General features: G+C 42.4%; 1 protein-coding gene across 1 annotated transcript; it reads right to left on the bottom strand.

Moving 5' to 3' along the window:
* Positions 1–4,089: 4,089 nt before the first annotated feature.
* LOC121292346 (extracellular tyrosine-protein kinase PKDCC-like) lies at positions 4,090–14,313 on the bottom strand. Its single transcript, XM_041214198.1, has 7 exons — positions 13,699–14,313; positions 10,540–10,662; positions 9,400–9,671; positions 8,349–8,428; positions 8,161–8,268; positions 6,636–6,812; positions 4,090–4,187 (listed from the first exon to the last, which is right to left on the bottom strand). Exons 1-7 carry the CDS (start codon positions 14,311–14,313, stop codon positions 4,090–4,092), a joined length of 1,473 nt encoding a protein of 490 aa, XP_041070132.1.
* Positions 14,314–15,079: the final 766 nt, after the last annotated feature.

The raw sequence follows: 15,079 nt of genomic DNA, 5'->3' as shown, positions 1-15,079 counted from the left end.
AGCAGGGTAATGGCACCTCCACTGGCCTCATCCCCCCCTTGCTGGCCTCCAGCCTCTTCACTGTCTCCCAGTCGCGCTAGTTGGCAGACGTGTTGCTGCTGTCTGTGGCCAGCTGGCCTCCTCTCCCTCCTTCTCATCTCCTCCTCAGATGAGGAGTCTCCGCCAGAATACACAATCCCGATTTGGTTCAGTTAGGGTTTATGAGCTGCAGCCAGACCTTTTCACAACACATTCTGACAGAGGTTCCCTCAAGCTATGAGCCTCTGAAAATTAACGAAGGAAATAGTAAATGGCAACAAAGTTGATGAAAATAAAAAGCAGAAAAGCCTAAAACAAACATGCTGCAACCTTAGCAGCCGACTCCCCAGACTCTGCCGTGTTGCTGTGAGCTTTTATCCCGCTCTTGCTCAACAAAGAGGTACCTATCACAATTCATGTTCAGCCTGTGCACTGACAGTGAAATGGCACAGGCTGCGTAAAATTGAATTCAATTGGCCTTTAGCTGAGGGCGGGTAAACTTCCGACTTTTGAGCTCCCGTAATATCAAATTCGGATGTTACAACATCGGAAACCTCTCCAAATGTCATCACACTCAATTTTATGGACGACAGAAGGAACATCCACCCATCCCCGCCCATTCAATTCTGCCCCATAATTAGAGGTTATGTGAACCAGAGCAAACTCGTTGGATCAATCAGCGGGACCACCTTTTCTTAGAGCCATGAAGATCTCAGGTCATATCTTTATGTGGAGTGATGTTTAACCTCGTTCTCCGTACTTCCCTTTATGAATAACGTTATCGCCTCCAGACTCAACTATTCCAATGCCACCCTTTCTGGCCTCCAACTTGTGCAAAACTCTGCCAGGCTTAGCCTGTTCTGAACTTAGGCTTGCTTACTTATTAGCCTACCTTCAAAAGACTCAATTGGACCCAGTGCCTCAATGCTCTACATTTTAATCCTCATCCTTGTTTTTTTTTTAATTTTCTAAGCATGCTTATCCAGCTGTACATTACCTCTATCAAACACTCTATTCAGCCTATGTGCATACCCACCCTTCACCTCACATTGGTGGAGTGGTCTTGAGCCATTAATTTTGAAATGCAGTTCTTGTTACTTTGGATGAGATATTCTATCGCAGAGCATCACTTGTAATTAATGCTACACAGACAACGTTGCTTCCTTGGCCAGAATTTTGCATTCTGTGGGCACATGCCTAACCTGTCCGGCCACAAAATAGCACAAGATGACATCGGGTGTGCGCCCTGACATCATTGCGCACTCGTGAGCTATCTCGTTTGGAGACCGCGGGCGGCATTCAGAATTGTGCCCGCCAACAATTAAGCCCATTAAGGAGGCACTTGAATATGATTTTTCATGGCCTGTCCACTTCTATGGTTGATCAATGGGCTAATCAGCCTGATGGCCTTTGCATTTTTGCTCAAACCTCGATCCAGGGCAGGGTGAAACCTCCCATGGGGAAAAAAATAAAAAGAGATACCTGGGGACTGTTTTGCAAGGTGTGCTTTCAGGAACTTGATTATGTTGCATGGACATATTTTGCAGCATTTTTTGTTGTTTTGTTTATTCTGTGGAGATCTGCAGCTCCCCGTGGCAGCTTTTTGCCTTCAGGGAGCTCACTAGAAGCGCTCACCAGCACCTGCAGTGATGTTGGCACCTGCCCTCTTCCCACCTTCCAAAGGCAGTGCTGAGCCCTTCTCAGTACACGTATCACACTGGCTGGCTGTTAGTTGGCCAGCGCCTGTAGCGATGTCAATGCCCACCCTTGGAGGAGTGGTCCTACCAGCTTAATACAAAGCAACTGGATTCAAGAGGGTTGACAAAAGCCCCTAGTTCAAGAAGGCAGTTCACCATCATCTTCTCAAGGGGAACTAGGGATGGGCAATAAGTGCTGGCCCAGCCAGTGAAGCCCACATCCCATGAATGAATAAAAAAAAAGTCCCAGTGGGAACTGTTTTGGCTCCATTGTGCAGAAGGTGGAATTGTAAAGTCAGTGACAATTTTGTGATAATTATCACAACTATATTGTGTCCTCTTTAATAAGGTGCAACAATGACTAGAACACTTTATAATGAATATTACAATAAATTGTTTTAACATAATTTTGATGAAAGCAAGTAAGTTTACCAATAGGCTTCAATTTAATAGTTACATTTTTCTATATGTACTAATATCAGCTGTTGGACTAGTGATTCTCTGCAAGATGGGGTTTTGTGGTAGTCATGCAATAAAGCAAAAACTCCCTTTTGCCTTTGCTTCTGTCAATTTAATTTTAATTTTTGTGAAAGTCAGAAAAGCATAGTATACACGCTTGAAATGAAACTTTTAAACATATTACACTTTTTCATTGAAAATACATCTGTAACCTGTAAGGTCATTATTCAATACCATTCTAGTATCCTTGTATGAAAATCTTCTGCAGAATTGAAGCCTCTTCCACCTTCAGTTTTCATTCTGAAGGCTCATACATTTGAATGTTTCTAGAACTGACAACGTTTCTTCTTCCCTTAATTTGTTTTAGCAAAAACTATGACCCACTCTTCCCTACCTCTTCTGCATTTCAGAACTACCCATGGTGTTATCCTCCAACCCATTGCATGATGTTATGCCCCCTGTATTCATGGGTAGAATCATCTGCTCTTGCTGGTGGCGAGCTTGGAGATGCGAAGGGCATGTAATTAGGCAGGATGGCGGTGTACTGGAATCCCACCACCTTCCCCCTCTCCAGAATTAATTTCTGGGCGGGAAAACCCATGGTTGATCTTCCCACCCCACTGCCAATTGAGGCCCGCAAGTGGCCAATTAATCACCACCTAAGGGCCTCATCCCACCAATGCTGTTATTAACTAATGCGCCATGCAGGACAGCTAAAACTGTGTGGCCAGCTTTTCACCTTCAGGGTGCGGGGTGGTGCATGCCTTGATTAAAGGTACTCAGTGCCTGATCAAGGGACCAGACATTGAGAAGGGCAGTGGTGACCTGCTGAGAGCCACCCCCTTCCCTTGCTGCCAACGCTCCTGCACCCCTTTCCTCATGACCCCCCAACCATCCTCCCTCCCCCCACCCATTACTTACCCATGGCCTGGGTCACTCTGATCCTTGGCCTCTGGTGCCTGTCCTTCCAGCAGCAGCCATGGCCTTCCCAGCGGCACTGCTGAGCACAAAAGTTGCCAAGCCTCTGACTGGCCAATAGGTGAGGCTACCACCCCAGCGGTCTTAATTCTAGGGGAAGACCCGTAGCTGGCCTCATCACTGCCTGCTTGGCTTGCCGTTCCGCAGGCCTTCCAAAAAGAGGCAGCATGGGTCTCTCACTGGCCCTCCAGTTGGCAGGCGAAACCCCTGACACTTCAAAAGGATTCCAGCCCATGTGGCTGTTCTTCAGTTGTGAGCCTGGACCAATTGATCACAGCTAAGTCCAACTCCATCCTAAACTGGCATCTATATTCTTGCTGACTTGAAACACTTGAGTCTGTGGACTGTGGGCCAGAGTCCTCTCTAGGTGGACATGTAGAGTTCAATTGTAGCACTTCTGCTACCCCCATAACACAGCACAGGAAAATGATCAAAACTGGGACAAAAAGAGTCCAGCACCAATTCACAAAGTACATTAACAGTTTGGCTAAAGTGAATATCTCAACTGATGCTGCCTCAAAGGTAAACTCTGAAATAACTTAGATTACAAGTGTAGCCAAGTCAACTATTCCATGTTGAAAATGTGAAAGCAGGAACGCTAGCCTGCTGAAAAAATATTTATGTATAACTCTGTCTTAAATATAATTGCAACACTATTGGTTTGGTTCAACCATCTATACTAATTAAGAAACATTCCCCTGAATACTTATACTATTGATTAATATTTCAGTAAGCATCCTCAGACTGGTGATCATAGCACACTCTTCTATCATTAGAGTGTATAACTTCAATGTTCTCACATTCAGCTTCTGGTCTAAAACTCTTGGAAAATTGATCAAACAGCAGCTTATGAATAACGGAAATAGCATTTAATTCTTGAAACTATAATTAGTTTCAGCTTTCTTTCAAGATAAGCTACTTTTATGATCTTGATTCTTCACATCGGTGCCCTTAAGCTACTAGACTTCATGTAGACGGTCGAATTAACATCCAATACCAATTCAGTGCTGCTTCGGAAGGACACCAGGTATCGTCCTGTAGAAAAAGGCATCAGTTATTAACATTAAGTTCCCAAAATTCACATGCTACCTCATAGTAACTTTCCCAATTTTACAAAAATCAAAAGTCTGCCATCTGTAAGGAGGGCACCATTCAGAGGAAGTGGTCTTGAACATATTGTACCTTGCAATTGGCTACAGCCATCAATCATCTTAATTAATAAACCTTACCTAAGCCTTTAACGTAAGCATACAACCATGAACAGCCATTATCCCATTTAATTTGTAAAGTTTGAAAAGTGCCAACACTCCCTCTGGCTCTTTTCATTGATAGAAAATCAAAGAATTGTTGTGGCCCAGTGTTCACTGCACCATAAGTACATTTGAGCACATCTGCATGGAGTTCTGGCTTCCCACATGCAAGATGTCCCTTGATGTTCAATGGCATTACCATCACTGAATCCCCCATTATCAACATCCTGAGAGTTACCATTGACCAGAAACTGAACTGGATTAGCCATATAAATACTATGGCTACAAGAGCAGGTCAGAGGCTAGGAATCGTGCAACGAGCAACTCATCTCATGACTCCCCAAAGCCTGTCCACTACAAGGCAGAAGTCAGGAGTGTGATGGAATACTCCCCACTTGCCTGGATGAGTGCAGCTCCCACAATACTGAAGAAGCTAGACACTGTCCAGGACAAAGCAGTCCACTTGATTGGCGCCACATCTACAAACATTCACTCCCTCCACCACCGATGCACAGTAGCAGCAGTGTGTATCATCTACAAAATGCACTGCAGGGCTCCTTAGACAGCAGCTTCCAAACCCACGGCCAGTACCACCTAGAAGGACAAGGGCAGATGAATGAGAACACCACCACCTGGAGGTTCCCCTGCAAGTCAGTCACCATCCTGACGTTGAAATATATCGCAGTTCCTTCATTGTTGCAGGGTCAAAATCCTGGAACTCCTTCCTAACAGCACCGTGGGTGTACCTACACCACATGGACTGCAGTGGTTTAAGAAGGCAGCTCACCACCAACTTTTCAAGGGCAACCAGGGTTGGACAATAAATGCTGGCCCAGCCAGCGAAGCCCACATCCCATGAATGAATAAAAAAGAAAAGCATGAGGAAGCAGTGTGACCACAGCCCACTTTACATTGCTCAGTTTTGTGCATGGATCATAGATCTCTGACTTAATTTTTTAAAATTTCTCAAAGCATATTTGGATAAGTCAATGACACAATTGGGAGGTTTTGCTGCAAGTGAAATTGCTGTGCAATATATGCTACTGGAAAAGGAACTATGAGAATATCATGGCTGGATACTTTTAGCTCTTTACAGTACATTAAAACTCTATCCATTGAATTGATGCGTCGCTTGGGGGTTAGACTCAGGTTACAAGGACTGATTAATACAGTATTGGCACCTCCAAAACCAAATCTAGTCGCTTACGATTTCTTAGATTCACAACATGATGTTTTCGTGATATCACAATGCATGCACGTTAAACAGTTCAGTAAATAGTATGGCCATTAAAATATTTTTAACATTGCAGCCATGTGAGACAAACAATTGGGGAATCATAAATGCAAGTTATTGTTACCAGACATTCTTCATGTTTTTCCTCCCTTATCCTGGGTTTCCTTTGTCTTGGGAATCTCAGCTGCAGAAAACTACACTTACAATGCTGCCTGAGATTTGCAACTTATGTTTGGAACCATCAGTCGGGTTCCAAAGTCAGGCTGGGAGATCAATTTTATCCACCTTTTTAGCTCAGTATCTTTAGCATTATCGTGAAGTAGGAACCTGTAGCAATGCTAAAGGTGATACTACTGAGCAGCTATTCACGTCAATATTAAAAGTTCTTTCCACTCATCCCCCAAATGCTCTATCTATATATTTGGAAAGAAATTTCAACTCCTTTCAAAGGCTCCCCTGGCTGTGATTATGGTGTTGAAAGCTGCAATTCTACTCATAGAATTCTCATTTTAAGCTCTATGTTTGTCAATCTACTGTGCTAGACCATTAAAGTAATTGTGTGTAAAGTCATAAGGTAAGTATTCTAGTCCTGAGTCATTAAACTGTTATCTAATTGCATGCTCAATTCCTGCCTCCATTATATTGTCAAAAGACCCAAATTTGTCTTTTCTGCTGACATCCTGTGAAACTCATTTGCATTTGGTAAAGCCAATCCTCAGCAGTATACAAACTACCAATTTATGGTCAACACCAAAGCACATTCAAAATTAGGATCAGTTCATTGCCTCCTGAATTATCATGCTACTTGCTCTTTTTTTTAAAAAAAAGTTTTCCGTTTTAAAGCAACTGTCATATTAATCTACATTTTTATACAGACATAATTCCAAGTGAGTCAGATTCCTTGTGCTAGCACTAACCAGTAGGACTAATCTAATGAGCTATTGGCCCTTATTACAATTGCCATCAGCAACACCAAAGTGGAAAACGATATAATTGTACCAAGCCATGTTGTCTGCTGAGTAAAAATGAAGCTTTGGCACTGTTGTTGAGAATGGCAGATTGCTGCAGCCTCCTCTCTATTATGGACAGACAGCAAACAACCCCGGTGGTTGTAAGACGGCCAACATTTGTAGTCTGAATTGTCTTGAATGCGAAATCCCTCAAATATCTTATAATCTGAAAGACAGTAACAGAAATCGTGTTATATTCTACACAAATTTCATTTCATGCATCGGCGCAATTGAGCTCTGAAATTACATCCAAATCTGAAATAAATAATTTCAGAATTCAAAATCTGAAATTGCTCTGTACTGTAATTCATTCAGGTACTCCAAATGTAGAAGCTGCTGAATTGTGCTCACTTAATTTCAAGAATATTAGGAAATAGCTCAGACATATCAGTATTTGCAATTATCTGGCTGGTAGGGTAGGTTTATTAAAAGTATTGCAATTAAATGTCTGCATATCAAATTGCATTCTTTGCATGTTACATCTTGACCAGTACCTGTGCTGCCACACACGTACTTTTACTACAAAATAAACACTTTGCCAAAAGTTACACATTTGTTTTATAAATGGATCATTTGATTTTAGTGATTGGTTATGGAATTTATGCAACAATTTTGTGATATCTAAATGCAAATATATAATGTATATGGGATGAAAGAAAAATCACACAGCTTCCAACTTACACTGTCAGTTAATGCCACAAACATTCCCTGCACTCATTGAAAACTTACTCCTTCCCACATTGGTAAATTTCACACAGGGAACTACAAGTATCACTACAGCACTGTTTACTGGATGATCAGTACTCAGTACCTGATATGAATAAACCAGATTCTATTTCCCCACATTGTTCAATTCATCATCTCAGTTACAGTGGGCATCAAAGTGGTAAACAAAAGCTGTGCCATCTATGTGGAAAGGCATGAGAAAAAGCAGAGACAAAATAGGATTGTGTTGTCTGGATGGTACCTTTTGTCTCATTGTAGCCATCCAAACAGAGATTTGACACTGGAAACAGACTGTCTGTCCTCTTGGCAGCAGAAATATGACATTGAGATGGACGGAAAGTAAAAATACACTAAAAACATTGCAAAGAAAATAGAGAAAACCTACTGTGTCATTTCAGATTATTTTTATTGTACTTAAAAAGAGTTGCATAAATTACTTTAAATGGGGTGAATCAAGGCGAATCTCATTCATAGAATGCTGTATCAAATGCTTGAGCACAAAATATCTCCAATTATCACCATAAGAATATTGGGATCTATGTTATTTTTATGATATAAATGTGTATTTAGCCCATTTATAATGATACAAGTTCACATCAACTCCAATACAAAGTCTGTCCAGTGTACTATGCTTACAGAAGGCCAGAATTATACTGCTGATTCATACAACTGTGGTCATACTGAGATGAGCTGCATGGAGGGTTTGGATCTGAGAGGTTCTTGCTTGTCCCCATTGAAGGAGTAATAAATTGGGGGAGGGGGTAAGAATGTTAAATTCAAAGCAGTACCTTCCAGCCAGGACTGAGAAAGATTAATGTGATGCAATCCAGATTTGTAAAGATACAACACTTCTTCAAAAGCTTCTAACGTTTTATTAATTCCATATCGTAGGTCTCCTGGGGGCAATATAAGTCACAGTCAATTTTCGATGTTACTGCTACCTCATGGAATAAATACAAGTAAAGGCAATAATTACCTGTTGCATTCATAATTTCACACAGGAGAGGTCTTAAGGCAGAGGGTGCACTGTAGGGCAGGAGGTATGTGAAAAAAAATCTATTAAAAGTAAACAGAAAAATATGAATGGGTAAAACACAGTCAAAACAACACAACATGAAAAGATTAGTAATACATGGCTTTAATACAAGTGAATTTAATCAATGACCCATATTTTCCAGTGGTAATAACAACAAAACTGTCAGGGTTTGCTACCATTTGTTCACTGAAACTGACAGCAGCTTGGGATGACCACACATGTGCACAATAATGCAATCCTTAAGCTTTTGTCAGTGATTCTATGTTTTTCCAGAGAGCGCAGTGCTGAGACAGCAACCTCCACCCTTCCCCCTGCCCTACAGATTACAATCACTTAGGAATCATTTGAATTGCTGAGAGCTTTCATACTTATGCTGTTCATCTCACTGCTAAAACCCTAGAAAAAGTTGTATCGTATTGAATGAGGTGTTGCTAAATGGCATTTTAACTTCATAATTACCAATAAACAATCTCATTGATCCTGAAAAGCTAAGTTTATATTTGTGGAATGTCACATTTCTCCATCCTGATAAAAACAAATCTGCACATTTAAAAAAAAAGTTAACTTTTTTTAATCTACTTTTATCTTAATTCAACCATAATAATTTATTTTGCTACCCAAAAAATTAAAAGGTGAAGGGATTCAGTGCCTGATTTGCTGTCTATGGGAATACTTCAAAGTAATTTGCTTGCTAACATCACTGCTCCAACACACCTGGAGATCCCCTGGACTTGGCACCAGATTTAAGCTGCCATCGGGAAAAGGGAAAACCACGCCACAAGATTGCTAGATCTTTGTGGGCACGTTTCCTCAAGATCAATGGTGAATGCCATTGCTTCACTGCTGACGACAAAATCCAGGCTGCTACGCGGATGGGAGTTATCACTTGAGTTTAAGGACTATTAAAATGATAAATGAACTGCGAAAGTTAAACTTTTTCTGGAAATGTGTTAACTTTCAACATGTTCTGGACAATGCCCAGCTTGGATACCTGAATGCGTTGTAAAGATTTCTCTTTTCATTTATTTTATGACACCTCCCTTCTGCAGTACATCGAAGATTGAAATTCCTGGTGGGAAACTCAAGGACACAATCACTGTCTGCTTTGCAGGAAAGCTCTTCTGTGCTGACATCGTCCAGGTCCGTCACTTTGAGTTCTCCGTCCACAATGACAAATTGACGCGGCTGGAAATCTAATAGAAGCACCGACCCAAGAGGCGAGTGAGCTAAATAATGGAGCAGCTTCACTAGACTCAGGCAAATCTGCAACAGATACAATGCAGAATAGTACAGCACCCTCCTGGAACCGAAGCCGTGTTCCCGCGAAAATACAGGACTGAAGACATCTGCAAAACACCCCTGGGTACTGGGCATCAATTGGCATCTAGGAGCTCAAGTGCTGCCAACGGTTTCTTTGGGTGAGCAAGTGTACTACTTGTACTACTTGGTTTGGTTTGTCCTGCTTTAGCTTGAAGTATTGAGAAAACACTTTAGGCATCCCTATGGCTCAGCGGTTGTGTACCCTTCTGAGTGGAATACTGAGCTGGGGAGATTTGGACAGCTGGGCGTTCGCAATGAAGGCTCACGCGTGTAGGATGGGCGGTTGGGTCAGATACCAAAGGGAATCGTGGCCCAGCAGAAAGTCGTATTCTTTATGAGGCAGTGAGAAATCCGGTGGGAAATTAGCTGTTGTAGGGACATGTGACATTGAACATAAGAGTAAGGTGAATGTTTCGACTATATTTAAATTAATTTCTATAGTCCTATATTAGGACACTTGGATGCACGGCATTATTTTCCTATGAATTATGCTAGTGCGTTTGCCTGACAAATAAATTCACCTTCACATGCTGAATGAGTTCAGTTCCACTTCCAGTTTCAACTGGACATTGTGAAACTGACAGGTACAAATGGCTCAGGCAGTCGGACTGGTGGTCTCTTTTGGTACCACACTGCCCTCATTCTTAGTAGGTTTAGCAATATGGAATTCCCCTGTGTGTCTCTTCTTGGGTTTAAGAGGAGAATTTTTCTCTCCAAGACGTCTATTCCAGATCTCTGGCACACAGGGTAACCCTAATCTGGCCCAGTTTAGTGCCCAAAAGATATGAATAACTAGGTTTTGATTTCTTACCCGAAATCTCTCTTCCCAGGGAGTTTGCAAAAGCTGAATCATTTCCACTGGGCTTCCCAGTTCCATCACTGCGGTTATTACAAGTCCATCTTCCAAGCTACCATAGTAGCACTGACCATATAACTATATGGGCAGAAAGGTTAAATTAAATAGGAATTACATACTGAAAACCCAGTAAAAGGACACAAAATCTAAGCAATGTTTTCATGTCAACATCATAGATAACAATGGTAAACTTCTGCAGTCCTATGGGTTGTTTTTCGACAAACACAGAACAAAACGACGTGCATGTATATAGCGCCTTTTAAATATCGTAAAACAAATCCCAAGGCTTTCACGGGAACGATAATCAGACAAAAAAATTAGTGAGCCAAAGGAGGAGATGTTAGAACAGGTAACGAACAAAGAGGAGCATCTTAAAGGCTTCTTAAGGGACATCTTAAAGGGAGATAGAAAGGTGCAGAGCTGAGACTGCACAGAGTTTAAACACATAAATCTGGAATTTCTGTATGATTTCTGCCCAATAACAACTTAATCTGAGCAGAATCAAATTAAGTAGTGCAAAATATTGTGGAATTTCAAGCGTATGTGAGTTGTGCCCATAATCACTTTATGCTCAAATATCTGCTACACTTCACATTACTTCGACATCTTGCCCTGCACCCCACCCCCCCACCCCACCCCAGCCACAAAGCTTGACCGTGCCCGAGGTCAGAAAAGCGACTTTCTGCCAATTGCAGTCATTGAGGAAGTTCAATAGATTGTGTCTGATTCTCAGGTCCAAACGCCTTGGTGTTCACATCAATCCAATGTCAACCAAATGATCGTCAGTCAATGGAAGACACCAAAACAAAAACAGAATTACCTGGAAAAACTCAGCAGGTCTGGCAGCATCGGCGGAGAAGAAAAGAGTTGACGTTTCGAGTCCTCATGACCCTTCGACAGAACTTGAGTGAGCCCAGGAAAGGGGTGAAATGTTCTGTCGAAGGGTCATGAGGACTCGAAACGTCAACTCTTTTCTCCCGCCGATGCTGCCAGACCTGCTGAGTTTTCCCAGGTAATTCTGTTTTTGTTTTGGATTTCCAGCATCCGCAGTTTTTTTGTTTTTATCTCAATGGAAGACACCACTCTGCTGCTGAAGAAATATCAATTAGTTGAAACCGAGTAAAAAGTACTTCTTGTGGTCTCCGGCCTCACTGTGTATGGGATTTACCTTTTTACACTATCCCACCCAAACACCTTTAGACCCTATTGGGCTTGTTCCGGGAGACAATAATCGATCATGTTGCTTGTAAAATCAAAAAACTGCGGATGCTGGAAATCCAACACAAAAACAGAATTACCTGGAAACACTCAGCAGGTCTGGCAGCATCGGCGGAGAAGAAAAGAGTTGATGTTTCGAGTCCTCATGACCCTTCAACAGAACATGAGGACTCGAAACGTCAACTCTTTTCTTTTCCACCGATTACGTTGCTCGGTTTCATTTATTCATGGGGGGATGTTAAGTTGGCATGATGCGAATGACTTTGCATGGAAACTTGGGCAGAATTTCACCTCAGCAAACTAACGCATTGTCAGGCGCATTTGTGACCCCCCAACCACCACCTCCCCCCCCCCCCCCCCCCCCACCCCGCGAGAAACTCTTAATCCCGGTTTGTCATCGAGTTCTACAGCACAGAAACAGGTCCTTCGGCTCACCGTATCCGTGGCGGCCATCAAGCACCGATCTATTCTGATCCCATTTTCCAGCATTTGGCCAGTAGCCCTGTTAGAAGCCACTGAAACCTTTTGTGAGGTGAGGTTCCTTTAAAACCAGCCCTGCTCACATAAAAATGATCACATACAAATGAGATATAAATCAACAAGATTTCTATTAAATAATGCAGTTAAAACCAATCACTGTTCAAACATGAGGGACAAAAAAGGAACTATTCATGTGTTTGTAAGTAGTTAATCGCAGTGCTACACCCCCAGAGTAAGGGAGCTCTTATGGTTTAGTAGGAACCTAGAGGCTCTTCTAGTGCAACAGCTCCGTGATCAAGTCCCATTCCAGGACTTACTCGCTACTGAAGGGGCGTTCATGATTCAATTCCAACAGATTGATATTCCGCCTGCCAATCCTTCCAACTCTTCCCCACTATTCCCCAAAGTGGGTACGGGGAGAGTGTTTGTGACAAACCAGCCCGAGTATAGCAAAGCAAAGCTGCAATAGGAACAATAGGGCAAGGCTCCTTTGACAGCGCATTCCAAACCCGCCACCCCTATCACCCAGGGAAAAGGAGGGCAGCAGACCCATGGGTACACAACCACCTGCAAGTTCCTCTCCAAGGCACAAACCATCCCAATATGGAACTATATCGCTGTTTCTTCACTGTCGCTGCGTCAAAATCCTGGAACTCCCTCCCTAATAGCACTGTGGGTGTACCTACACCACAGGGACAGCAGCAGTTCAAGAAGGCAGATCACCACCACCTTCTCAAGGGCAATTAGGGATGGGCAATAAATTCTGACCTTCCCAGTGATATCTATGAACGAATAAGTTCTACTTTATTATACAAGATTCCTGTTTTTTTTTCTTCTGTATATTCAGGGTTGCAACTTAATTGTTTATAATTAGAGCCATTGGTTTACAGTAACTGAATAAGTTAAATTCTGATTCTGTCAGTTTGGTTTTTTTCTGGGATGGAATTCTGTGATTGGGTCATTTCTTTCCTTCAAAACTCATAAATCATCCCTGAAAGTTTTCTGTATGAAGTGAAGGAATGCGAACGCAGGCAATGTGTTACTTGATCTTTAAGGCAATGATAAATGAGATTGTGTACCTCACAACTCATCCTTAAATGAGTAAAGCAGGAGCACTGTCGCCACCCCCACTACTGAATAATGTGAATATAGTTACACTCCATATAAATTATTTGTCAACGTCTATTATCATATTCCCTGTGATATCTGCCACTTGTCTCGCTGTTTTATTAAATTTAAATATTAAGATGGCACCATAAGTAAATTCGTTATAACTATGAATTCTATTTATAAGTGCAATTTTTTATGCTTCCAAGGGCACGATAACAAATGTAAACAGTTAGGTAACGCGAATTTTGTCAAGGATGGGCTATTTATTTTAATGAAAAAAATCTGTGCCAAAATTCAGAAAGTTACCTGGATGATATTCGGATGCTGCAGCTTTTGCAGCAGGCTAATTTCCTTGATAATTTTGAAAGCCGCCAATCTGTAGCAATCCCTAGTTTGCCCATAACGCTGGATACAGCGCATTACTTCGTCGCCCTGGCTGTTAACAGCTTTCAGGGCAATGGCAGTGCCGTTCTGCAGTGTCCCTTTGAGAACAGTTTTAGTATAGCCAGAGCCCAGGAACTCAATTCCTGTGATATTCCTAAACTCACTGCACCCGACGGTTCCAATGAGTAGATTACCAACAACTCTTCCCGTTCTCTCCCACAAAACCCCGGAGACATCGCCAGCAATCTCGGATCTTCCTAGTGCGGAGTCTCGAACGTGGTAGGGGTCGGAAACAAACACAGTTTGCGGTCGGCGAACAGCTTCTTGATAACGAATAATTTCTGCCACTCTTTCTTCGATCTCGTCCACGAGCTCACGTGGCCGAGAGTTAAAAAGCGACTCGTGCTGGCCAGACGCCCAACCTCTTTCCGCGACAGCCCTTCGCCAGTCAGAGCTGGTGGGCAATTTCAGAAGCACAAGTGCCGAAGTGACAATGAGGGCTGCAGAAGCCGCCGCGATGTGAAGCTTCCTCGTCATGGCAATCCTGCGGCGGGCCGCTGCTGAAATGTCTCGGATTGGAACCGCCTGTCACCGCGAACCAAGCTGTTCACGACCCATACGAGTTCGAAGATGTTTCCAATAACACGCCGGAGGTGTGTCTCCGACCCGCTCCTCCCACCCAAATTGTGTACACGCATCATTATCCTATCTCTTGTACAGCCAATTAACTATTGTCGAACGGCAACTGACACATTTCGTTTCTTGCTATATCATAGTTACATTATTTGAGGGAAAGGTTCGCTGTGGACTTTTAACATGCTAGGTTGACTCTTGAAGCTCTTGAAGCAATAAATTTTGCCCGTGATTCACCGAAAATCACGGTTAAAAAAACTCCTCACCACTTGTGTCACGAAACCAGTCTTTCCAACCAAACTTTCAGTCAACATATCATAACCTCTCTTCTACATGGCTCGTCATTCATTCCTTCTATCTATTTCTATCTTAAAGCCATGAAGGGCTTAGAGTAAATAAAGTGAAACTGTTCCCAACGGTTGAAAAACATAGGACCATGAGGACAAGAAGAAGCACCGGGAGTTTTATTTTCATTGGTCCATGGGATTTGGGAATTGCTGGTAAGGACAGCATGTATAGCCCATCCTTCAGGGGTAGGGCAGAACACTGCTTATGTTAGTGGACTGGGCTAATCTTGAGGTCTGGGCTTATGATGGAAAGATACCATAGCAGCTTGGGAATTTAAATTCAATTAGTCCAATGAATCTGGAACGAAAGCTTAATATCAGTA

Source organism: Carcharodon carcharias, chromosome 20, assembly GCF_017639515.1.
Source record: "Carcharodon carcharias isolate sCarCar2 chromosome 20, sCarCar2.pri, whole genome shotgun sequence".
NCBI lineage: Eukaryota > Metazoa > Chordata > Chondrichthyes > Lamniformes > Lamnidae > Carcharodon > Carcharodon carcharias.
This window is presented reverse-complemented; position numbering and strand designations above follow the sequence as displayed.

Excerpts from the sequence above, each read along its gene's own strand:
- LOC121292346 (XM_041214198.1), bottom strand. The coding sequence starts at position 14,313 with ATGACGAGGAAGCTTCACATCGCGGCGGCTTCTGCAGCCCTCATTGTC. Across the intron at positions 9,672-10,539 it reads CCTGGGAAGAGAGATTTCGG|ATTTGCCTGAGTCTAGTGAA; the intron begins GTAAGAAATCAA and ends TATCTGTTGCAG. Across the intron at positions 4,188-6,635 it reads TCAGCAGACAACATGGCTTG|GACGATACCTGGTGTCCTTC; the intron begins GTACAATTATAT and ends CTTTTTCTACAG.